The sequence below is a fragment of the Aotus nancymaae genome, unplaced genomic scaffold (genome assembly GCF_030222135.1).
Source record: "Aotus nancymaae isolate 86718 unplaced genomic scaffold, 86718_ANA_hifiasm-v0.15.2.pri h1tg000040l, whole genome shotgun sequence".
Taxonomy (NCBI): domain Eukaryota; kingdom Metazoa; phylum Chordata; class Mammalia; order Primates; family Aotidae; genus Aotus; species Aotus nancymaae.
In genome coordinates, this window is record NW_026988454.1 from 55,020,932 (window position 1) to 55,048,125 (window position 27,194).

Consider the following 27,194-nt stretch of genomic DNA (forward strand, 5'->3'; position numbering starts at 1 on the left):
TTAACAAGCTTCCAGGAAGGGCTGATTTTCCCTCAGGGGGCAGATGGTCAGGACAGTGCCACTCTCCCCTTCTCTCAGCAGCTCAAGACAGAAGAATGGACGCAAAGGCTCCAAAGAGGAGACAGAATCATGCGTATAGATGTGGGCATTATTTTCAACATCAAAAAACTGGATTTCTTCCAAGTCAACATCCAGGAAAATTCCCACACAGTGAAGGCCAGGGCTTGCAGGAATTCTCTCCAGGTTGGCGTTAGCATGGATTGCTCCTGCCTCCTTGCTAATGATCCAGAAGCCATGCTCAGGGGATAAATCACTGCTCTTTCTGTCAGCCAACTCCTTGCAGATGCCAAGGGACCACGACTTCACCTCTCCCACTTTAACCTCCCAGTAATGTTGGCCGGAGGTGAAGCCGGGAGTACCCAGGACACAGGTCAGCCCGGAATCTTTGGTCAGGTCGTGATGCTCGTCCCACACTGAGCACTTCTCAGATGATTGGAGAAGACAAGGTGGGAGCTGGTAGTGGCTGCATCCAGGGTCACATCCGCCCAGTAATGCTGGAGCTCCTTCCTCACGTGCAGAGATTTCTCAAATACGGAATCATGCTGCTTGATGATAAGTGCTATGGCTCTCACTTGCCATTCTTCCAAAGAAGGTGCCTCCACCATTACTCGACACAAGGGGCACATCACTTTCAAATCATGGGTTTCTAGCATCCAATTCTGAATGCAGTTAAAGCAGAAAATGTGTGCACAAGAGAGAGAAATGGGACCAGAGAAAAAATCCAGGCAAATTGGACAGGTCAACTCTGCTTGTAGTTTTTGGGCCATGGTCCTTGAGGGTTAACTATTTAGCCGAGAAGTAAACTGAAATGATCCTTTATTGGCTTCTGGAAGCACTTGGGAGCCCTCAGTACACAATCCAATCTTCAATCGTCTAAATCCAAAATCAAATAATATAAATTAATAAATAAGTTATAGGCATAAATAATAAATAAAGTATATTACATAATAAATTTTTTAACTATGCAGCCATAAAAAATGATGAGTTAGTGTCCTTTGTAGGGACATGGATGAACCTGAAAACCATCATTCTCAGCAAACTGACACAAGAACAGAAAATCAAACACCACATCTTCTCACTCATAGGCCGGTGTTGAACAATGAGAACACATGGACACAGGGAGGGGAGCATCACACACTGGGGTCTGTGCGGGGGAACTAGGGGAGAGATCGCAAGGGGTGAGGAGTTGGGGAGGAATAACATGGGAAGAAATGCCAGATATAGGTGAAGGGGAGGAAGGCAGCAAACCACATTGCCATGTGTGTACCTATGCAACAATCTTGCATGTTCTTCACAGGTACCCCCAAAACCTAAAATGCAATAAAATATATATTTTTAAAAAAAGAATAAAGAAATTAATGAATAACAAAAATTAAATAACAGTTCTGTAGTTTATGTATAAAAGTGACACTAAATTGCTAGAGAATCATGGTAATACAAGTTCATGCAGAGTGACCTAAAGTTCATACATAAAAATTTTAAATGCAGTGTTAGAGTTGAAGGTGAAGAAAGCTCCACGACAAAGGACAAAACTCGCTCTTCTTCCTCTAAAATACAATAGTTAAAGGCATCAGGAAAAGAAACAGTTTGCAGCCAAAGACAGAACAGGACACTGGAAACAGCTTAAACAGAAGGTACAAGTTACCTTGACTTGGAGACTTCCAGTAGAAGTCTTGAAGATCGGAAGCCGGCACCACTACAGACATCTGCTCCTCTCTGAGCTTCAGCACAGATAAGCAGGCCTGTTTATACTGCCTGGAAAACATTCTCCAACCAATGAGAGTCAGAGGCTCCGCCCTAAAGGTTGTAACACCCTATTCTGAGTAAACTCATCAACCCACCCTTCCATTTATGATGATGACATTAAAGTACAATTAAAATTTTATAGCAAAGAATCAAAATTTCTTAATAGCTCTCTGAATTAGAATGAATCTACTGCCATCTGGTCCTGTCTCTAATTTCAAAACTCAACTTTAAAAAGCAAAATGTGTTGGAGATCAAATACAAAAATTCACTGTTGAAACCTGATCACCTCGTGGCTAGTATAATCACTGGTATTCCTATTCCTGATTTAGTCATGAGTGGACAGCATCTACAACAGTTTTCATGTCCTTTGACTCAACAATTCCACTCTTTTGGGTATTTACTTGACAGTATAAGAAAGATGGCAGCCAGGCAAGGCTATTGTCCTGTAATTATTAATAGTTTTTTTTGCTCTCAAAAGTGTTATTGGGTAAACAATAAATTTTATGGTGTCTGTACCCAGAGCAGAAGGAGCAGTAAAAGTCATAACAGAGGAAAGCTAAGACACAAACTTCCAAAAAGGGATTTGGAGAGTGAATTAAGTCCTATTGCAGAGAGGAACGCTGGAATAAACCTCTTCCCCAAGATACACTGCATTCTGAATAACCTCTCCCTTCTCAGGCTTCCTGTTGTTTTGCAAGACCGAACACACAACTTTTACTTCATTTTTACATGGTGCTATCGCCATTTCTGAGAATGGAGCAGGACCAGGTCTCAAACCTTTTTTTATTTTCCCTCGAGAGGCAGTCTTGCTCTATCGCCCAGGCTGGAGTGCGTGACACGATCTCGGCTCACTGCAACCTCCACTTCCTGGGTTCAAGCAATTCTCCTGCCTCAGCCTCCCAAGTAGTTTAGATTACAGGAGGCCAAGGCGGGCAGATCACCTAAGATCAGGAGCTGAGACTTTTAAAACTTTAATCTCAAGACCCTTTAAATTCTTTTTTAAAATCATTCAGCAAAAATATCCTTTCTTCCATTTTATTTTTATTATTTCTCAAGAATCCTTATACTATCTTTTTTAATTATCCAAAAATATTATTTTATTTTTTATTCCTTTTTTTTTTTTTTTTTTTTTTTTTTTTTGAGACGGAGTTTCGCTCTTGTTACCCAGGCTGGAGTGCAATGGCGCAATCTCGGCTCACCGCAACCTCCGCCTCCTGGGTTCAGGCAATTCTCCTGCCTCAGCCTCCTGAGTAGCTGGGATTACAGGCACGCGCCACCATGCCCAGCTAATTTTTTGTATTTTTAAAAGAGACGGGGTTTCACCATGTTGACCAGGATGGTCTCGATCTCTTGACCTCGTGATCCACCCACCTTGACCTCCCAAAGTGCTGGGATTACAGGCGTGAGCCACTGCGCCCGGCCCTTTTTATTCCATTTTATTTTGAAATGATTTCAGACAGAAAATTTGTACAAATAGTACAAAGAGATATATTGTTTACCCTGATTTGCCATTTATTTTTTAATTGTCTGATGTGTGTATATACTGTGAAATGATGAAATCAAGGCAATTAACATATCTGTCACTTCACATGCTTATCATTTTGACAGGAGAATATTCACATTCTATTCTCTCAGCAATGTTTAAGTATGCTATATATTATTACTAATTATAGCCCATGATGTACAATAGATCTCCAAAGAGTATTTCTTCTGTCTACCTGAAAATTTTCTACCTTTTAACCAACATCTCCCCATTTCAATCTTCTTTCTATCCCAGTCTCCATAACCACCATTCTATGCTGTGCTTCCAGGAGTTCATTTTTTTTCTTTTTTTTGCATTCCACATATAGGTGAAATCATGCAGTCTTTGTCTTTTGGTGCCAGCTTATGTCACTAAACATAATGTTATTGAAAATGATACAATTTCTTAAGACTCAATAGTATTCCATCATGTACATGTACCATGTTTTCTTTTTGCATGCATCCATTGAGGAATATCTTGATTTTTTATGCATTCATCAGTTGATGAATATATGTTGATTCTATATCTTGGCTATTGTGAATAATGCTGTGATGAACATAGGAGAGCAGATATCTTTTCAACATACTGATATTCTTTCCTTTGGATATATATCCAGAAGTGGAATTGCTGGATCACATGCTAGCTCTATTTTTAGTTTTTTGAAAAGCCTCTATACTAGTTTTCATAATAGCTGTGCTAATTTACATTTCCACTAATGGTGTACAAGGGTCCACTTTTCTTTATATCCTTGCCAGCATTTGTTATCTTTTCTCTTTTTTTATAAAAATCATTCAAGGGCAGGGCGCAGTGGCTCACACCCGTAATCCCAGCACTTTGGGAGGCTGAGGCGGGCAGATCACGAGGTCAGAAGTTCAAGACCAGCCTGGCCAATATGGTAAAACCCCGTCTTTACTAAAAATACAAAAATTAGCCAGACATGGCGGTGCACACCTGTAGTCTCAGCTACTCAGGAGGCTGAGTCAAGAGAATTGCTTGAACCCGGGAGGCAGAGGTTGCAGTGAGCCAAGATATGCCACTGACTGCAGCCTGGGGGACAGAGTAGGACTTTGTCTCAAAAAAAAATCATTCTTATAGGCATCAGGTGATATCCTTTGCACTCTTCTACATAAATGAGAACTCCAAAAAGCTTTTTGTTCATATGAATTATATTTCTTCATATTTACAATATTAGAAATACAATTTTTTTAAAGTTCTATTTAATTAATTAAAATAAAACCATTATATGTTAACATAAATAATATAGTTTTATTTAAACAAATAACTATTTTCTAAAACAAAAACAATTACTTAGAAGAGTTCTGTTGTTTTGAATGTTTGCAAACCTCTGCAATTTTTGCTAAATAAAAGACATCTGGATTCTTACATCTACTTTTTCTGAACCTGTTGTGATATGTTGCTTTGATTTAAATATGTGGGAAAAAAGTGGCTTCTTACAGATATTTAGTTGGAAAAGGGAGGATTCTGCAGATTCCCTAAAAGGGTCTCAGGGACCTCCAGGACCTCTCTAATCTATTCAACGATCATGGTTCTACTACAAATTGTGTAACTCTAAGTGACAGCAGCAAATCTTAGTTTCTTGGTAACCAAAAACTCTAATGGTGCATCCAGCCGTCTTTTTGTTTGGCTCCTGCAATCTCAAAACCAATGCATATGATATGGTTAAATATGGAATATTTTTTTCCTCTTTCCAATAATGATGAGGTTTTTTTCACTTTTTTATTTAATTTATTTAATTGCAGTGATGAATCCAAATCAGGCTGTTCTCTATCACTGAATAACACCTAATAGGCCCTCAACAGATGTTTGATAATAACAACAAGCATCATTTCTTATTGATGTCTACATTTTTCAGCCAGCTCTGATTGTGACTTGAACATACACGGACTTCATGCTGCTAAGCTTCTGTCTGCCAGGAGAAATACTTTTTTCCCAGAAATACACACTTTGATTCCCAGATTCTCCATTACTACAGGAATACTGAATTCAGAGAGAAGCATCATTTTTTAAAATTTTCAAGTGCTCGAAATATTGGAAGCCACTTAGCTGTGATATCTTAATACTCTCATGACAACATATCAAAAATGTGCATGAAATTTTTTTAATTTTAGAATAATTTTTAATTATCATTAGTGCTTCCAGAATTTAAGATTAAATCACAAACTAAGTTTGTTTCCATAGCTTCCTTATTAAAAAAGAAATCGACTTTCATGCACGCTAACTAGATAAGATGCAGCCACTAGTGGGGAGGAGGAAATAATCAGACCTGTCAGGAATCTAAGATACCTACTAGGGAATGATATGTTTGCTCAAAACAGTTTGCACTTTTCAAAAGGCAGCAACTGGAATGGGGCAGCTTTTCACAATCAGCTTCCACCCCCTGGTGTGAGACAGGTTTGCAACCTCCTTTTCTCTCCAGCCTGTGTCCTCTCCTCTCTACTGCCTGGTTATACATTAAAGGGGCCCTTCTGTCTATCTCAAAGAAGATGCAGGGCGCCTCTCTGAGTTATTAATGCCACCAAAGCCTGCTAATGGAGTTCCCTGGCTCTTCTTCTCTTCAAAAGGAGCTGTGTTTTGCAGATCTGGCAAGTTTCATGAAGAGAATATTTCTGGCAATTAGGATACATGGAATGCTCCACTTCCACACTTGTTTTAGAGGACAGATTACAGTAAAAACCAGAGACGATAAGACTCCGTAGTTACATATTTGATAACATGTAGTTCCTACTGTAGTTCTATTAATGAACTCCTTTATTTTTGTTCCTCTAAATATTTTTGTCAAATATATTGAGAAAAAAACTGAATAATGTTCACGCATCTTATGCACCTGGTGTGCTCATAGCTGTATAAGCACCAACAACAGATTTCCTCATCCACAGCTTATTATCTGCAAGAATAATTTGCTCTCACCTGAGTCCCTATGTAAGTTTCAAGGACCATAACCCACTGTCATAAATGAGTAGTGCTCAGTTACCCTAAGTGGGCCCACCCGTCTTTCACTGGTAGGTCCCAGACCCCTAGCAGAAGCCAGAGGGAGACTGTAAATCCAAGGGAATTTCAGGAGTGCAAGAATACGGACGCACAGGTGACCATGCCACTTGAGCTGTTTACATTTGTCGTTTCTAGAGCCAAACATAAGTGTTTTCAGATTATTCGTACATTCTCACCTCTAGTCTATGGCTATCAGAATGCTTTTGGGTGAGCGAGGAAGTGTGGATCAAAATAAGCTCCCTTTCCACCCAATTCTCCAGCATTCAATGTGTTATCAAATGCACACTATGAATCTCTCAAAACGGCTTGAGCCCCACCCCTACTCTGGGACACAAGGTACATCAAGGCAAGTTGTCTACAGTCAGGTACATCAAGGCAAGCTGTCTACAGTCAGTCCCACCTGGGAACATCAGCCCTGGGAGTCAAGAGCTCCGGATACAAGCAGAGATCCAGCCTTGTGGTAACTTCCTCCTCCATCTGATTGATGCTCATTGGTGGCTTCCCATTGCTCTCCAGATAAGGACCCAAAACTCTATCAGGTCCTCCTGGCCCTGGTGCTGCTCCTCTTCAGCCTCATCTTCTGAGATCCAGACACAAAGCCTTCTTTCCCTTCTTTACAGTGTCCCCTCCTAATCCAGGACAAGTGTGTTCTTTCTGTTTGGAACCATTCCCAGCCGGCCTCCCAACTAACACCTACTCCTCTTTCAGATATAGCTGGGGCATGAGATTCTCAGAAGAGTGTTCTCAGAGCCTCCAAACTAGGTGAGAAACCCCCATGATGTCCTCTCATAGATCCCTCATCCTTCCTCCATGTACGTTATCAGAATGTTAGTTACTATTTATTCGTCACTTGAGTAATCTGCCGCTCCCTCACATTAATACATAACACCTATTGAGCATTTTATATATGTCAGGTGTTTATTCATATGTTTTTCATTATTAAATCCTCTTAGCTCTATGAGGTAGGTGCTGTTATCATCTCAATCTCTTGGATAATGAATTTAAGTCTCGTGCCACCCCAAAGCCGTGTGATCTTGATGTGTTACTAACACCTGTCTGGATTTTCTATCTCTGGCCATCTTTCGCATGAGACAGAAATAAACTTCTATGTTGTTTAAATCAGTGTATTTTACAATTTTTCTATTTTGTGTATTTAATTCAATCAAAGTTTAATTAACACAGGTGCTAATATAATTCTTTTACCTTCTTGGAACGATGGATCAATGCTATTTTAACAGTTATAGCAACTCATCAGTCTGTATCCATGAAGTTGATTTTTGTATATGGCATAAGGAATGGTCTGGATTCAATCTTCTGAACATGGCCAGCCAGTTATCCCAGCACTATGTACTGAAAAAGGAATCCTTTCTCCACTGCTTGCTTTTGTCAGGTTCGTCAAAGATAAAATAGTTGTGGGTATGTGGTCTTGTTTCCGGGTTCTCTAATCTGTTCCACTGCTCTATATATCTGCTTCTGTACCAGTACCATGCTGTTTTGGTGCTGATACAAGCTATACTACTGTAGCCTTGTAGTATAGTATGAAACTGGGTATTGTGATGTCTCCAGCTTTGTTCTTTTTGTTTGGGATTACCTTGACTACTCAGGTTCACCTCTTAACAAGCTTCTAGGAAGGGCTGATTTTCCCTCAGGGGGCAGATGGTCAGGACAGTGCCACTCTCCCCTTCTCTCAGCAGCTCAAGACAGAAGAATGGACGCAAAGGCTCCAAAGAGGAGACAGAATCATGCGTATAGATGTGGGCATTATTTTCAACATCAAAAAACTGGATTTCTTCCAAGTCAACATCCAGGAAAATTCCCACACAGTGAAGGCCAGGGCTTGCAGGAATTCTCTCCAGGTTGGCGTTAGCATGGATTGCTCCTGCCTCCTTGCTAATGATCCAGAAGCCATGCTCAGGGGATAAATCACTGCTCTTTCTGTCAGCCAACTCCTTGCAGATGCCAAGGGACCACGACTTCACCTCTCCCACTTTAACCTCCCAGTAATGTTGGCCGGAGGTGAAGCCGGGAGTACCCAGGACACAGGTCAGCCCAGAATCTTTGGTCAGGTCGTAGTGGCTCGTCCCACACTGAGCACTTCTCAGATGATTGGAGAAGACAAGGTGGGAGCTGGCAGTGGCTGCATCCAGGGTCACATCCGCCCAGTAATGCTGGAGCTCCTTCCTCACGTGCAGAGATTTCTCAAATACGGAATCATGCTGCTTGGTGATAAGTGCTATGGCTCTCACTTGCCATTCTTCCAAATAAGGTGCCTCTACCATTACTCGACACAAGGGGCACATCACTTTCAAATCATGGGTTTCTAGCATCCAATTCTGAATGCAGTTAAAGCAGAAAATGTGTGCACAAGAGAGAGAAATGGGACCAGAGAAAAAATCCAGGCAAATTGGACAGGTCAACTCTGCTTGCAGTTTTTTTTGGGCCATGGTCCTTGAGGGTTAACAACTTAGCCGAGAAGTAAATAGAAATGAGCCTTTATTTGGCTTCCGGAAGCACTTGGGAGCCCTCAGTACACAATCCAATCTTCAATCGTCTAAATCCAAAATCAAATAATATAAATTAATAAATAAGTTATAGGCATAAATAATAAATAAAGTATATCATTCAATAAATTTTTTAACTATGCAGCCATAAAAAATGATGAGTTAGTGTCCTTTGTAGGGACATGGATGAACCTGAAAACCATCATTCTCAGCAAACTGACACAAGAACAGAAAATCAAACACCACATCTTCTCACTCATAGGCCGGTGTTGAACAATGAGAACACATGGACACAGGGAGGGGAGCATCACACACTGGGGTCTGTGCGGGGGAACTAGGGGAGAGATCGCAAGGGGTGAGGAGTTGGGGAGGAATAACATGGGAAGAAATGCCAGATATAGGTGAAGGGGAGGAAGGCAGCAAACCACATTGCCATGTGTGTACCTATGCAACAATCTTGCATGTTCTTCACAGGTACCCCAAAACCTAAAAGGCAATAAAATATATATTTTTAAAAAAAGAATAAAGAAATTAATGAATAACAAAAATTAAATAACAGTTCTGTAGTTTATGTATAAAAGTGACACTAAATTGCTAGAGAATCATGGTAATACAAGTTCATGCAAAGAGTGACCTAAGGTTCATACATAAAAATTTTAAATGCAGTGTTAGAGTTGAAGGTGAAGAAAGCTCCACGACAAAGGACAAAACTCGCTCTTCTTCCTCTAAAATACAATAGTTAAAGGCATCAGGAAAAAAAACAGTTTGCAGCCAAAGACAGAACAGGACACTGGAAACAGCTTAAACAGAAGGTACAAGTTACCTTGACTTGGAGACTTCCAGTAGAAGTCTTGAAGATCGGAAGCCTGCACCACTACAGACATCTGCTCCTCTCTGAGCTTCAGCACAGATAAGCAGGCCTGTTTATACTGCCTGGAAAACATTCTCCAACCAATGAGAGTCAGAGGCTCCGCCCTAAAGGTTGTAACACCCTATTCTGAGTAAACTCATCAACCCACCCTTCCATTTATGATGATGACATTAAAGTACAATTAAAATTTTATAGCAAAGAATCAAAATTTCTTAATACCTCTCTGAATTAGAATGAATCTACTGCCATCTGGTCCTGTCTCTAATTTCAAAACTCAACTTTAAAAAGCAAAATGTGTTGGAGATCAAATACAAAAATTCACTGTTGAAACCTGATCACCTCGTGGCTAGTATAATCACTGGTATTCCTATTCCTGATTTAGTCATGAGTGGACAGCATCTACAACAGTTTTCATGTCCTTTGACTCAACAATTCCACTCTTTTGGGTATTTACTTGACAGTATAAGAAAGATGGCAGCCAGGCAAGGCTATTGTCCTGTAATTATTAATAGTTTTTTTTGCTCTCAAAAGTGTTATTGGGTAAACAATAAATTTTATGGTGTCTGTACCCAGAGCAGAAGGAGCAGTAAAAGTCATAACAGAGGAAAGCTAAGACACAAACTTCCAAAAAGGGATTTGGAGAGTGAATTAAGTCCTATTGCAGAGAGGAACGCTGGAATAAACCTCTTCCCCAAGATACACTGCATTCTGAATAACCTCTCCCTTCTCAGGCTTCCTGTTGTTTTGCAAGACTGAACAGACAACTTTTACTTCATTTTTACATGGTGCTATCTCCATTTCTGTGAATGGAGCAGGACCAGGTCTCAAACCTTTTTTTATTTTCCCTCGAGCGGCAGTCTTGCTCTATCGCCCAGGCTGGAGTGCGTGACACGATCTCGGCTCACTGCAACCTCCACTTCCTGGGTTCAAGCAATTCTCCTGCCTCAGCCTCCCAAGTAGTTCTGATTACAGGAGGCCGAGGCAGGCAGATCACCGAAGGTCAGGAGCTCAGACATTTAAAACTTCCATCACAAGACCCTTTAAAGTCTTTTTAAAAATCATTCAGCAAAAATATCCTTTCTTCCATTTTATTTTTATCTCAAGAATCCTTATACTCTCTTTTTTAATTATCCAAAAATATTATTTTATTTTTTATTCCATTTTCTCTTGAAATGATTTCAGACAGAAAAATCGTACAAATAGTACAAAGAGATATATTCTTTACCCAGTTTTGCCATTTATTTTTTAATTGTCTGATGTGTGTATATACTGTGAAATGATGAAATCAAGGCAATTAACATATCTGTCACTTCACATGCTTATCATTTTGACAGGAGAATATTCAAATTCTATTCTCTCAGCAATGTTTAAGTATGCTATATATTATTACTAATTATAGCCCATGATGTACAATAGATCTCCAAAGAGTATTTCTTCTGTCTACCTGAAAGTTTTCTACCTTTTAACCAACATCTCCCCATTTCAATCTTCTTTCTATCCCAGTCTCCATAACCACCATTCTACGCTGTGCTTCCAGGAGTTCATTTTTTTTCTTTCTTTTTTTTTTTTTTTTTTTTTTTTTTTTTTGCATTCCACATATAGGTGAAATCATGCAGTCTTTGTCTTTTGGTGCCAGCTTATGTCACTAAACATAATGTTGTTGAAAATGATACAATTTCTTAAGACTCAATAGTATTCCATCATGTACATGTACCATGTTTTCTTTTTGCATGCATCCATTGAGGAATATCTTGATTTTTTATGCATTCATCAGTTGATGAATATATGTTGATTCTATATCTTGGCTATTGTGAATAATGCTGTGATGAACATAGGAGAGCAGATATCTTTTCAACATACTGATATTCTTTCCTTTGGATATATATCCAGAAGTGGAATTGCTGGATCACATGCTAGCTCTATTTTTAGTTTTTTGAAAAGCCTCTATACTAGTTTTCATAATAGCTGTGCTAATTTACATTTCCACCAATGGTGTACAAGGGTCCACTTTTCTTTATATCCTTGCCAGCATTTGTTATCTTTTCTCTTTTTTTATAAAAATCATTCAAGGGCAGGGCGCAGTGGCTCACACCCGTAATCCCAGCACTTTGGGAGGCTGAGGCGGGCAGATCACGAGGTCAGAAGTTCAAGACCAGCCTGGCCAATATGGTAAAACCCCGTCTTTACTAAAAATACAAAAATTAGCCAGACATGGCGGTGCACACCTGTAGTCTCAGCTACTCAGGAGGCTGAGTCAAGAGAATTGCTTGAACCCGGGAGGCAGAGGTTGCAGTGAGCCAAGATATGCCACTGACTGCAGCCTGGGGGACAGAGTAGGACTTTGTCTCAAAAAAAAATCATTCTTATAGGCCTCAGGTGATATCCTTTGCACTCTTCTACATAAATGAGAACTCCAAAAAGCTTTTTGTTCATGTGAATTATATATCTTCATATTTAAATATTAGAAATACAAACAGAATTTTTTTAAAGTTCTATTTAATTAATTAAAATAAAACCATTGTATGTTAACATAAATAATATAGTTTTATTTAAACAAATAACTATTTTCTAAAACAAAAACAATTACTTAGAAGAGTTCTGTTGTTTTGAATGTTTGCAAACCTCTGCAATTTTTGCTAAATAAAAGACATCTGGATTCTTACATCTACTTTTTCTGAACCTGTTGTGATATGTTGCTTTGATTTAAATATGTGGGAAAAAAGTGGCTTCTTACAGATATTTAGTTGGAAAAGGGAGGATTCTGCAGATTCCCTAAAAGGGTCTCAGGGACCTCCAGGACCTCTCTAATCTATTCAACGATCGTGGTTCTGCTACAAATTGTATAACTCTAAGTGACAGCAGCAAATCTTAGTTTCTTGGTAACCAAAAACTCTAATGGTGTTTCCAGCCATCTTTTTGTTTGGCTCCTACCATCTCAAAACCAATGCATATGATATGGTTAAATATGGAATATTTTTTTCCTCTTTCCAATAATGATGATTTTTTTTCACTTTTTTGTTTAATTTATTTAATTGCAGTGATGAATCCAAATCAGGCTGTTCTCTATCACTGAATAACACCTAATAGGCCCTCAACAGATGTTTGATATAACAAAAAGCATCATTTCTTATTGATGTTTACATTTTTCAGCCAGCTCTGATTGTGACTTGAACATGCACGGACTTCATGCTGCTAAGCTTCTGTCTGCCAGGAGAAATATTTTTTTCCCAGAAATACACACTTTGATTCCCAGATTCTCCATTACTACAGGAATACTGAATTCAGAGAGGAGCATCATTTTTTAAAATTTTCAAGTGCTCGAAATATTGGAAGCCACTTAGCTGTGATATCTTAATACTCTCATGACAACATATCAAAAATGTGCATGAAATTTTTTTAATTTTAGAATAATTTTTAATTATCATTAGTGCTTCCAGAATTTAAGATTAAATCACAAACTAAGTTTGTTTCCATAGCTTCCTTATTAAAAAAGAAATCGACTTTCATGCACGCTAACTAGATAAGATGCAGCCACTAGTGGGGAGGAGGAAATAATCAGACCTGTCAGGAATCTAAGATACCTACTAGGGAATGATATGTTTGCTCAAAACAGTTTGCACTTTTCAAAAGGCAGCAACTGGAATGGGGCAGCTTTTCACAATCAGCTTCCACCCCCTGGTGTGAGACAGGTTTGCAACCTCCTTTTCTCTCCAGCCTGTGTCCTCTCCTCTCTACTGCCTGGTTATACATTAAAGGGGCCCTTCTGTCTATCTCAAAGAAGATGGAGGGCGCCTCTCTGAGTTATTAATGCCACCAAAGCCTGCTAATGGAGTTCCCTGGCTCTTCTCTTCAAAAGGAGCTGTGTTTTGCAGATCTGGCAAGTTTCATGAAGAGAATATTTCTGGCAATTAGGATATATGGAATGCTCCACTTCCGCACTTGTTTTAGAGGACAGATTACAGTAAAAACCAGAGACGATAAGACTCCGTAGTTACATATTTGATAACATGTAGTTCCTACTGTAGTTCTATTAATGAACTCCTTCTTCATTTTTGTTCCTCTAAATATTTTTGTCAAATATATTGAGAAAAAACTGAATAATGTTCACGCATCTTATGCACCTGGTGTGCTCATAGCTGTATAAGCACCAACAACAGATTTCCTCATCCACAGCTTATTATCTGCAAGAATAATTTGCTCTCACCTGAGTCCCTATGTAAGTTTCAAGGACCATAACCCACTGTCATAAATGAGTAGTGCTCATTTACCCCAAGTGGGCCCACCCTTCTTTCACTGGTAGGTCCCAGACCCCTAGCAGAAGCCAGAGGGAGACTGTAAATCCAAGGGAATTTCAGGAGTGCAGGAATACGGACGCACAGGTGACCATCCCGCTTGAGCTGTTTACATTTGTCGTTTCTAGAGCCAAACATAAGTGTTTTCAGATTATTCGTACATTCTCACCTCTAGTCTATGGCTATCAGAATGCTTTTGGGTGAGCGAGGAAGTGTGGATCAAAATAAGCTCCCTTTCCACCCAATTCTCCAGCATTCAATGTGTTATCAAATGCACACTATGAATCTCTCAAAACGGCTTGAGCCCCACCCCTACTCTGGGACACAAGGTACATCAAGGCAAGTTGTCTACAGTCAGGTACATCAAGGCAAGCTGTCTACGGTCAGTCCCACCTGGGAACATCAGCCCTGGGAGTCAAGAGCTCCGGATACAAGCAGAGATCCAGCCTTGTGGTAACTTCCTCCTCCATCTGATTGATGCTCATTGGTGGCTTCCCATTGCTCTCCAGATAAGGACCCAAAACTCTATCAGGTCCTCCTGGCCCTGGCGCTGCTCCTCTTCAGCCTCATCTTCTGAGATCCAGACACAAAGCCTTCTTTACAGTGTCCCCTCCTAATCCAGGACAAGTGTGTTCTTTCTGTTTGGAACCATTCCCAGCCGGCCTCCCAACTAACACCTACTCCTCTTTCAGATATAGCTGGGGCATGAGATTCTCAGAAGAGTGTTCTCAGAGCCTCCAAACTAGGTGAGAAACCCCCATGATGTCCTCTCATAGATCCCTCATCCTTCCTCCATGTACGTTATCAGAATGTTAGTTACTATTTATTCGTCACTTGAGTAATCTGCCGCTCCCTCACATTAATACATAACACCTATTGAGCATTTTATATATGTCAGGTGTTTATTCATATGTTTTTCATTATTAAATCCTCTTAGCTCTATGAGGTAGGTGATATTATCATCTCAATCTCTTGGATAATGAATTTAAGTCTCGTGCCACCCACAAGCTGTGTGTTCTTGATGTGTTACTAACACCTGTCTGGATTTTCTACCTCTGGCCATCTTTCACATGAGACAGAAATAAACTTCTATCTTGTTTAAATCGGTGTATTTTATAATATTTCTATTTTGTGTATTTAATTCAATCAAAGTTTAATTAACACAGGTGCTAATATAATTCTTTTACCTTCTTGGAACTATGGATCTATACTATTTTAACAGTCATAGCAACTCATCAGACTTCATCCATGAATCTGGCAATCCAGAATCCCAAATCCCATCTTCATTTTCTGCCATATCTTCTTTTTATTTGAAACAGGGTCTTTCTCTGTTGCCCAGGCTGGAGTGCAGTGGTACAATCTCAGCTCACTGCAGCCTCGATCTCCCAAGCTCAAGAGATCCCCTACCTCAGCCGCCTGTGTAGCTGGGACCACATTCATATGCCACCACACCCAGCTAGTTTTTCTTTATTTTCTATAGAGATGTAGTCTTATTATGTTATCCAGGCTGGTTTCACACTCCTAGGCTCAAACAATCCTCTCACCTCAGCCTCCTAAGGTACTAGAATTATAGGCATGAGCCACCATGCCTGGTTTATATCTTGTATTTTACTGATAGTTTGCATCCAAACTGAAGATACAAGTATGATTCATTAGATCTACTATGCTTTTTATTTTATTTTGTTTTATTTTATTTCATATTTTGAGACAGAATCTCTCTCTGTCACCCAGGCTGGAGCGCAGTAACAGAATCTTGGCTCACTGCCACCTCTGTGCTTCAGATTCAAGTGATTCTCGAGCCTCAGGTTCCTGAGTAGCTGGGACTATAGGTGTGTGCCACCACACCAGTTTATTTTTATATTTTTGGTAGAGACAGGGTTTCACCATGTTGGCCAGGTTGGTCTCAAACTCTTGGCCTCAAGGAATCTGCCTGCCTCAGCCTCCCAAAGTGCTGGGATTACAGCACAATGAGCCACTATGCCCAATCTTTTGCTATACTTTTAAATGTCCTTATCAGTACTTGTCTGCCTGAAAAGCCCTTCAATTTTTTTTAAATTGTATTAGTGAGTTCCCTAGCATGGTATTATTGCAAAACAAGAAAAGATAGTAACTAATTAGCAGAGTCAGCACAGTCCTGTGAACTCAGTTGAGAGAGTCAAATCGTTCAATTATACAGTGAAATCTTTGAATTAACTACCATCTAAACACAACACTTCATCTTAGTAGCATGCTGCTCATTGTCAGGATGCTAGGCAAAATAAATGAATCAAAATAAATGTCCTTCTTCAGAAGTTACCAGGCAAGCTAGCAACACCCAACCTTTGCATATGAACATCTACTGAGTGTCTACTATCTTTGAGGTACTCTGTTAAGTAGTAGGATCCCCTCCAGAAAAAATCATGGAATGACACAGCCAATGCCCTTTAAGTTATAGCATGATAAAGGGAGGTAAGACCAACATATGAGAAGGGAAATAGTGTTACGAAATAGACGAGACTGTCTATAATATGCTGCAATGGAATGCTGGTTACACATATACCTTTTTAATCACATCTACACATATATAACAAAGAAGAATGTATTTTGACTTGTTTTTAGATATTCTCTTTCCAGAACCCTCATAAAAGTAATGTTTATTTCTTAAAATCATCAAAAACCTTTCGAAGCAGTGTTAATGAACCTATCCTACATGAATGGATTAAAAATAATTGCTATAGCTTTACTTCCCTAAGCAAGCCTTCCTCCCACCCTAACACAATTCCAATTACCCATCACCATGACTATCCTACAGGAAGTGTCCAACAAATATCATGCATTGATAGTTTGCAATGAGTTTCTTTCATCATGTATTCTCACCACAAATAATATGCTACTATACCCCTGTATCCCATGCCCCTACAATATTTGAGGAAATTTCCTAAGTAATAGATATAAAATAGATGAGCAAGCTAAATACAGTTCCTGAACTTGCAGACTAGTGAGGGTTAGCGACAAGTAAACTGGCAAATGCAACATATTCTGTAAATGTTATGGTAGAGGAAGCACATCATGCTATAGAGCAGATGAAAGAGTGCTTCACACAAGCTTGAAATGGTCAGAATAGGTATTAGGAGAAAATGGAATTGACCGGGCATGGTGGTTCATGCCTGTAATCCAACCACTTTGGGAGGCTAAGGTGGGCTGACTGCCTGAGGTCAGGAGTTCAAGACCAGCCTGGCTAACATGGTAAACCCCAAATCTACTATAAATACAAAAATTAGCCAGGCATGGTGGTGCATGCCTATAGTCCTGGCTACTTAGGAGGCTGAGGCAGGAGAATCTCTTGGACCCGGGAGGTGGAGGTTGCAGTGAGCAGAGATCACATGATTGTACTCCAGCCTGAGCAACAGAGCAAGACTCCATCTCAGAAAAAAAGAGGGAGAGAAAATGGAATCTAGGTGGAGGGCTAATGGCTGAGAAGAAGGAATCCAGAACAAGGGAAGTCAGCCATAGATGAGTTTTTTGTTTTTTTTAAGCAAGAAAAAACATGATCAAATGGGCATTCAAGGGATATAATTCAGCTGCGGCATGGGAAATGGATTACAAAGGAGCAAGGCTGAAGTCATAGAAATCAGTTAGAAAGCTGTTGCACCTGTAATCCCAGTACTTTGGGAGTCTGAGGTGGGCGCTTCATGAGGTCAGGCGATCGAGGCCATCCTGGCCAACATGGTAAAACCCCATCTCTACTAAAAATACAAAAATTAGCTGGGTATGGTGGTGCATGCCTGAAATCCCAGCTACTCGGGAGGCTGAAGCAGGAGAATGGCTTGAACCCAGGAGGCGGAGATTGCAGTGAGCTGAGATCGCGCCACTGCACTCCAGCCTGGCAACAGAGGGAGATTCTATCTCAAAAAAAAAGAAGAAGAAGAAGGCTGTTGCAGAGATCCAAGTAAAAGATGATGGTGATGGTAGCCTGATAGAAAGTAACGGCAGAAGAAACCGGTGAAAATAAATTTCAATAGTTTCCCAAGATATTTAGGAGCCGGAATCAATAGGACTCAGTCATTCTTTTGAGGAAGAAAATGAAATCAAGAATGAATATGAGATTTCTGGCCTAGACATAGATATGGATGCTGATATCAGTGGGATAAGTGGGAAGAACAATATGTGGGGGAAACGAAGCATGAAATGTTGGTTTTATGGAGGTACCAGTGGGACATGTCAGTGTCTCTATAGATGTGAGGGGCCTACAGTTCTGAAGGTCAGGCGAGGCATCTGGGATACAGACAAGGACTTGGACGTGATCAGCCCAGAAGTGAAATGGCAACTGGGAGCCAGAAAAGTGGTTGAGATAACCCAGGAAAACTGTGCAGAGCGAGAAAGGAGGGCCTAGAGTAGAACCCTGAGAAACACAAGCATTTAAAGCAAGGGGATAGACAATCCCCAAAAAACTGTGTCTCAGACATTGAAGAAAGAGAACCCTGCAATCAACCCAAGTTTGGAATTCCAAGACTTCTAGTCAAATGGTAGCAATTCTGAAAATGCCCAGTGGTTCAGCCTGACTGGGCCAGTCTTGGATGCCAGCAGAATGAGTCAGGCCAGGAAAAGCCAAAGCTGGGAATTCCAGGAGACCATGGAATTGGAAAGAACTCTGAAATCTAAATGAATAAGAGGTCTGGAAAGATAAATACAATGGAGCACATTAGTCCAAGTAGGAAAGTCTAGGCAAGCCAAACACTGTAAAACACAGATCAGAGCAAAGCCCCCAATCCGAAGACATAAATCCAGCTGGGAGGGAAGGCTTGAGAAAATGTATGTGGTTGTATGTCTATTGAAATACTTAAATCTCAGTGTAATTAAGTGCTGTGTGTGATTTGTATACAACATATCTTCTTTTCTCTAAGACCTCTTATTCTAGGAAAATTCTTTTTTTAAAAATATCTGTTACTGGTGCTGAGTAAGGTCTCCTTTGCTAATGTTTAATAATAAATATCATATTAGAAATGATTTATTTGCTTATATTAAGAAAGTAATTTTAATAATCAGCAAAATGACTCCAATCTCCTGTACCTTCTATAATAAAAAAAAGTTTATTTTTTAAGGCTATTGAGGAATTACTGCTAAATTTTGGGGAAAATATTAGAATAATTTAAAATGTCCAACACAGTCACCTAATTAGATGTGGCCTTTGAGAGTATGTGGGGGTATTCATATTAGTACACCCATGACACTGAAAAGTCAAACCACCAAGTCCTAGTATATCCAACATGTGCTTATGAAATGTCCAGAGTGCTTATGTGTAAGTTATCCAGAGTGATCTGGTTTTAAAAAAAGTAATAAAATATAAAGCACAAGGAGGTTAGCATATCATATAAAGATTATTTTATGCATTGAAGTAGAGTTTTAAAGTACAGACATTTTTCAGGCTTAAATTAAAGAAGCTTAACCTTCTTTGATGCCATAGTAGTCAAAATAACCGCAGTTGACTGAATCAGCAAAACCAAGTTTATGCAGAAAAAGCATTTCCTAGGAGGGCAACCCCTCTCTCTGACTAGGCTGGAAAAACCATATCCATGCCCAGAGATTCAACCTCCTCCCAGTCAGTTGCCCATCCAAGGCTGAGACAGTCGGGAATCTCATACTTCTGTGTTGCACACTGCCATCTACTGTGTCTCTGCAGCAAGTGGAGCCTCAGACTTTACGATCCTAGACCTTGATGGTGAGCTGGAAACCAATCAATGAGCATCACTTTCCTTCCTTTCACTTGTGGGAGGTTTTGTGAATATCAGGAAGAGATGCAAATGAGAGATGAGCACATATGCAGTTCCATCAATGGAGATCCATGAGGCGATGATTTTAGGAATGGGAGGGTAAAATTAGACAAGAAATTTCCTCACTGAGGAAAATCAGTTTATAAAATTTGTAATCAATTTCTTGGCATTGGGGGAACAGAAAAAAGACATCCTGTTTTTTTTAATGTAATCCCAAAGCATACAACTCTAATTAAGATGACGAAATTATGTATACGTGGAAAAAAATAAAGCATTCATTCAGATCTGTTTTACTTATAAAATAAATATTTGTTTAACATTCTTCTAGTATGATTCGGCATCAGTTTTTTTAAAGGTCAACAGCCTGCATTTAGTCTATACTCTCCTATTCTCAATCTTCCTGCCATTTCTCTGCAACAGTAAGATCAAAGGAAAGCACATTGTGCACTACACTGAACTATCATACACAGGCTTGTTAGCTGAGCTTTTTAGCAACTATGATAGATCAGTGGAGAGGGAGAGATTTTCATAGGATTTCATTATGAATTTAATTCACCAAATCACCCATACTACTAACTGAATACTGAGTGGGTTTCAATGTAATAGGTATTCACAAGCTGCACTTAGTACATGGTTGGCACACAGCTAGTACCTAATTCTGGTGACCTCTTGTGAGGCCAGGTTTACTAGGAGTCGGCCGGCTGCTGAAAAGCACTGTGCATTAACAGAGAGCTTAAAGCTCCCCAATTCCAAACATATTTGTTCCTAATATGATAAACATGGGTCTTGTAAAAACTACTCTAAGGAGAATAACAAGTTGAAACAATTCCTTGAGCAGGGAAGTAAGCATTCATTCCCTAGGAAACAAAAGCATCTAAAAAGATGTAGGAGGTCTGGGAGCATAGTGGGGAGAAAGCAAGGGCATTGAAAGAAAAGGAAGAAGGAACTCCTGCTATACTATTGGATTCTGGTTTATTCTTACCCACTTGTTGCTCAATCTAAAAGCTAAGAAAGCTCCATTACAATTTTTTGAATTGATTATGTCAAGGGAAGGGTAGTTTTGTTGTTGTTTTTAGCAGCCAGTTTTACTTAAAGACCTTTGCAAGAATAACTTGCTTTTCAGCTTTCACGTCTCTGCAGATCTTTCAGAGGAGGTCTGAATTCCTTTTCAAGGAAAGTTAACAGTTGCAAAGCCATGGCTGTCCCTTAGGTAAGGGAGAACACAGCAAAAATTTTGCATTTCAGCTGTTTTAGCAATTCATTTCCCCTCTAGACTGATCTGACATTTTAGTACAATCCAGCTCCTGTTGAGTTAGAGGAGGCTTCAGCCTCTGACCACCCACAGCTCTCATTACTTAAGGGACTAAACAAAATCACCGATTTTTCTCCTCCTCAAAGCGAGATGGGTTTGTAGAAGAGGGAAGTGTTTTGTTCTTTCTCATACTTTAAAATATTTATTTATCTCATTTTTCTAAATAGTTTCTAGGATGGGTGAGGCCAAGCAAAATGTGATTTGGGTCCTCATTTTAAACTTCCTCTGCCAGCATCATGCTTATACAAGTTCATCCAGAAATTCTCCAAGCCTCTGTTTTTCCTTCCTTTCTGTATGTGCTTGCCCAAAGAACTCCCCATGTCTCCAACCACCTTGGCGATTATCCCAGGCGAAGCCACTATTATCTTGTCCAGTTGCCACAGCAGCCTCCTAAATGGTGGCTCTGTATCCACTCTCTCCCCGTTTCAGTCTCAGACCCTTTACTCTCAGCCCCCTGGTTAAAACTCTTTAGTGGTTTCCCCTTGTCCCTGAGATAAAGACCGAAATACTTACACAAGCCTGTAAGGCCAGGTTTTGCTCAGTGTCTGGGTGTGTCTATCTCTTTGGTCTGGGATCCCACCATACTCCCTCTTTATTCTCCATACACAATCCTTACTTCAATTCCATGACATGCTACACCCTGCCCCACAGTACCTGAGCACGTTCTGATAAAATACTCTCTTGTCCTGGAAGGCACCTCCCTCCCTTCATCAGCTAGTTTATTTCTCCCTATCCTTTAAACATTACTTCTCCTGAAAGTTTTCTCTGAGCACAGACTGAGATATCTTTCTTGATAAACTATTTCCTGGAACTTCGATTTTTTCCTTTGGAGTAATTATTTTGGTATATAATTACTTCCTTTTTTTATTTTTATCAAATAATCAAATTGTTTAATATGATTATTGGTTTACAATCTATCTCCCTTAACAGACTATTAATTACATGAGGGGAAGAGCAGTTTCTACTCAACATTACATCTTGAGCACCCAGCCATGGTCAGCTTTATGGATGTGTGACCTATGCAGTTACATAGAAGAGCTTAGAAGGGCTGTATACCTTGTTTAATGCTCTGCTGTTGCTGTCTTAAAATTCTTAATTTTGGAACAAGGAACTCCATATTTTAACTTTGAACTGAGACCTCCAAATTATGTAGTCTATCTTGCAACTAGAATAGAGCTTGACATACTGAAGGTATTCAATAAATAATCAGTGAATGATTATCTACAGAATAACTAATACACAGATGACTATGCAGCCAATTTTGCTGCATACACAAAAGTTGTATCTTCATGAATATCATGTACAAAAGGCAGGCCCTTCAAAATACAGCTGTGTCTTACTAACTTACACCTGAAATCCTCATAACATGGTTAAAACATTTTATTAACAATTAGAGGGAGGCTAAAACTTCTGATCTCCCTAAGAGAAATAGCAAAACTTAAGTTCACTGAGGTATATAGCTCTGTTATTGTGATTTTCTTTAAGACAAGACTTGTGGAGGAAAGAGGAAAAGAATGGTGGCCCAGTCCTGTACTGAGCATTATCAAAAAGCTGAAGGTGCTGACGCCAGACCTCAACTACTTTCTGGTTTTATGTGGAACCTACTCTATCACTTGTCAAGCATGTTCGTCCACTAAATTCCTTGATTAGGCCAACGTCAGATGTTAATTTTATTAATTCTATAGTGAAATTTGATTTCCAGGAGGCTTTTCCTAGCTGTGCAATCCAAGACAAGTTATTTAACCTCTATGAGACTTAGTTTTCTCATCTGTGAATTAGGGAAAATAGAGCCTAATTTATAGCATTGAAAGGATTAGAGATAATGTGTGTAAAGCACCTATCATTCTGGCATGAAGTCACAACTCAGATAGTCGCAATATTAATACTACAAAGAGGCAGAAGTCACCAGTGGGGTTTATATGTTTACCACCGTTTGCTTAACATTTACTCAAGAAAAAGTATTTTTCCTTACTTCATTTACCATTTACTGATTGTACTAACAAAATGTATAAGTTATTTAATAGAATTAACCTGTTGATATTTAACTGAAACTGGCTTTATATTACACAAATAATACTACTATTAACCCAAGTGGTTTGAAAGCAAGTTAACCCTTTCCCATCCTGTCCAAGTAATCAGATGGACTCAAAGTTCTTTATATTTTAAAAATACTTCAAGGATTCCTTTGTATCACTGGAAGTAGTGTGTCCATTAAACCTAGACTTTATTTCTACTTACTAATACTGACTGTGTTACAGTCTTCTCATTAACTTGCAGAGACGAGCAAGGAGCTCTGCTGTCCCAGAATTGAATTATTGACCTAGGATATGGCTGGTCCCAGAGGGAATTGGTGAGAAAATGATAAAACTGGGCCAGAGATTGAGCAAGTAGTGAGTGGAGGTACAGAAGCTAATTTCTAAGATCATAGCAGTAGAGATGAAGATACGCTCTTGTATTTTTTCAATTTGTTACACAAGAAAAAATAGCAGATATATACATGAAAGAATCTTATTCCTTCTCATTTTTCTCACCACGGTGATTTTTTAAATTATATTTTAGGTTCTGGGGTACGTGTGCAGATCATGCAGGATTGTTGCATAGGTACACACATGGCAATGTGGTTTGCTGCCTCCATTCCCCCCGTCACCTACATCTGGCATTTCTCCCCATGTTATCCCTCCCCAATCTCCCACCCCACAGCTGTCCCTCCCTTGACCCCCTAAATAGACCTGAGTGTGTGATGCTCCCCTCCCTGCTGTGTCCATGTGTTCTCATTGTTCATCAACCACCTATGAGTCAGAACATGCGGTGTTTGATTTTCTGCTCTTGTGTCAGTTTGCTGAGAAGGATGGTTTCCAGATTCATCCATGTCCCTGCAAAGGACACAAACTCATCATTTTTATGGCTGCATAGTATTCCATGGTGTATATGTGCCACATTTTCCTTGTCCAGTCTATTGTCGATGGGCATTTGGGCTGGTTCCAGGTCTTTGCTATTGTAAACAGTGCTGCTATGAATATACGTGTGCATGTGTCTTTATAATAGAATGATTTGTAATCCTTTGGGTATATACCTAGTAATAGGATTGCTGAGTCAAATGGAATTTCTATTTCTAGGTCCTTGAGGAATCGCCACACTGTCTTTCACAATGGTTGAACTAGTTTACACTCCCACCAACAGTGTAAAAGTGTTCCTATTTCTCCACATCCTCTCCAGCATCTGTTGTCTCCAGATTTTTTAATGATTGCCATTCTAACCGGCAAGAGATGGTATTTCAATGTGGTTTTGATTTGCATTTCTCTAATGACCAGTGATGATGAGCATTTTTTTCATATGTTTGTTGGCCTCATATATGTCTTCTTTTGAAAAGTGTCTGTTCATATCCTTCACCCACTTTTGAATGCATTCTTTTTTTTTTTTTTCTTGTAAATCTGTTTTAGTTCTTTGTAGATTCTGAATATTTGCCCTTTGTCAGATGGATAGATTGCAAAAATTTTTTCCCATTCTGTTGGTTGCCAGTTCACTCTAATGAATGTTTCTTTTGCAGTGCAGAAGTTCTGGAGTTTAATTGGATTCCATTTGTCTATTTTGGCTTTTGTTGTCAATGCTTTTGGTGTTTTAGCCATGAAGTCCTTGCCTTGCCTATGTCCTGAATGGTTTTTCCTAGATTTTCTTCTAGGGTTTTTATGATGTTAGGTCTTATGTTTAAGTCTTTGATCCATGTGGAGTTAATTTTAGTGTAAGCTGTCAGGAAGGGGTCCAATTTCTGCTTTCGGCACACTGCCAGCCAGTTTTCCCAACACCATTTATTAAACAGGGGCGCCTTTCCCCATTGCTTGTTTTTGTCAGGTTTGTCAAAGATTGATGGCTGTAGATACGTGGCATTGCATCCAAGGCATCTGTTCTATTCCATTGGTCTATATCTCTGTTTTGGTACCAGTACCATGCTGTTTTGATTACTGTAGCCTTGTAATATAGTTTGAAATCAGGTAGCGTGATGCCTCCAGCTTTGTTCTTTTTGCTTAGGATTGTCTTGGCTATGCCGGCTCTCTTTTGGTTCCATATGAAGTTTAAGGTGGTTTTTTCCAATTCTGTGACAAAGATCATTGGTAGCTTGATGGGGATAGCATTGAATCTATAAATTACTTTGGGCAGTATGGCCATTTTCATGATATTGATTCTTCCTAACCGTGAGCATGGAATGTTTCTCCAACTGTTTGCGTCCTCTCTTATTTCCTTGAGCAGTGGTTTGTAGTTCTCCTTGAAGAGGTCCTTTACATCCTTTGTTAGTTGTATTCCTAGGTATTTTATTCTTTGTAGCAATTGTGAATGGGAGTTTGCTCATGATTTGGCTCTTCGTTAGTCTGTTATTGGTGTATAGAAATGCTTGTGATTTCTGCACATTGATTTTGTATACTGAGACTTTGCTAAAGTTGCTTATCAGTTTTAGGAGATTTGGGGCTGAGATGATAGGGTCTTCTAAATATACAGTCTTGTTGTCTGCAAATAGAGACAATTTGACTTCCTCTTTTCCTAATTGAATACCCTTTATTATCATTATTATTATTATTATTTTGCCTAATTGCTCTGGCTAGAACTTCCAATACTATTTTGAATAGGAGCGATGAGAGAGGGCATCCTTGTCTAGTGCCAGATTTCAAAGGGAATGCTTTCAGTTTTTGCCCATTCGGTATGATATTGGCTGCGGGTTTGTCATAAATAGCTTTTATTGTTTTGAGATATATTCCTTCAACACCTAGTTTATTGAGAGTTTTTAGCATAAAGAGCTGTTGAATTTTGCCGAAGGCCTTCTCTGCATCTATTGAGATAATCATGTGGTTTTTGTCTTTGGTTCTGTTTATGTGTTGGATTACATTTATGGACTTGCATATGTTGAACCAGCCTTGTATCCCCGGGATGAAGCCTACTTGATCATGATGGATAAGCTTTTTGGTATGCTGTTGCAATTGGTTTGCCAGTATTTTATTGAAGATTTTCACATCTATGTTCATCATGGATATTGGCCTGAACTTTTCTTTTTTTGTTGAGTCTCTGCCGGGTTTTGGTATCAGGATGATATTGGTCTCATAAAATGATTTGGGAATTATTCCCTCTTTTTGGATTGTTTGGAATAGTTTCAGAAGCAATGGTACTGGCTCTTCTTTGTACGTCTGGTAGAATTCAGCTGTGAAACCGTCTGGACCTGGACTTTTTTTGGTTGGTAGGCTATTAATTGCTGCCTCAACTTCAGCCCTTGTTATTGGTCTATTCAAGATTTCAACTTCTTCCTGGTTTAGGCTTGAGAGGGTGCAAGTGTCCAGGAATTCATCCACCTCTTCCAGGTTTACTGGTTTATGTGCATAGAGTTGTTTGTAGTAATCTCTGATTGTAGTTTGTATTTCTGTGGAATCAGTGGTGATATCCCCTTTAACATTTTTTATGGCATCTATTTGATTCTTCTCTCTTTTCTTTTTTATTAATCTGGCTAGTGGTCTGTCTATTTTGTTGATCTTTTCAAAAAACCAGCTCCTGGATTTATTGATTTTTTGAAGGGTTTTTTTTGTATCTCGATATCCTTCAGTTCTTCTCTGATCTGTTATTTCTTGTCTTCTGCTAGTTTTTGAGTTTTTTTAAATCTGGCTCCTCTGGCTCTTTCAATTTTGATGATAGGGTATTGATTTTAGATCTTTCCTCACTTCTCATGTGGGCATTTATTGCTATAAATTTCCCTCTAGACACTGCTTTAAATGTGTCCCAGAGATTCTGGTATGCTGTGTCTTCGTTCTCATTGATTTCAAAGAACATCTTTATTTCTGCCTTCATTTCATTGTTTATCCAGTAGACATTCAGGAGCCAGTTGTTCAATTTCCATGAAGTTGTGTGGTTCTGAGTTGGTTTCTTAATTCTGAGTTCTAATTTAATTGCCCTGTGTTCTGGGAGACTATTTGTTATGATTTCTGTTCTTTTGCACTTGCTGAGGCGTGATTTACTTTCAATTATGTGGTCAATTTTAGAGTAGGTGCAACGCAGTGCTGAGAAGAATGTATATTCTGCAGATTTGGGGTGGAGATTTCTGTAGATGTCTATTAGGTCCGCTTGGTCCAGATATGAATTCAAGTCCTGGATATACT

At 39.4% G+C, this 27,194-nt stretch overlaps 2 protein-coding genes across 2 annotated transcripts; both read right to left on the reverse strand.

Moving 5' to 3' along the window:
* Positions 1–827, reverse strand: LOC105707420 (ret finger protein-like 4B). The gene is given in 2 exon segments (XM_021670482.2): positions 1–464; positions 467–827. Coding segments are annotated over 2 exon segments (825 nt in total).
* A 7,123-nt stretch (positions 828–7,950) lies between these two features.
* On the reverse strand, positions 7,951–8,781 carry LOC135268275 (ret finger protein-like 4B). Its single transcript, XM_064360365.1, has one exon. It carries the CDS (start codon positions 8,779–8,781, stop codon positions 7,951–7,953), a length of 831 nt encoding a protein of 276 aa, XP_064216435.1.
* Between the last annotated feature and the right edge of the window lie 18,413 nt (positions 8,782–27,194).

Bases quoted from the DNA above. Each gene is read 5' to 3' on its own strand.
- LOC135268275 (XM_064360365.1), bottom strand. From the start codon at position 8,781: ATGGCCCAAAAAAAACTGCAAGCAGAGTTGACCTGTCCAATTTGCCTG.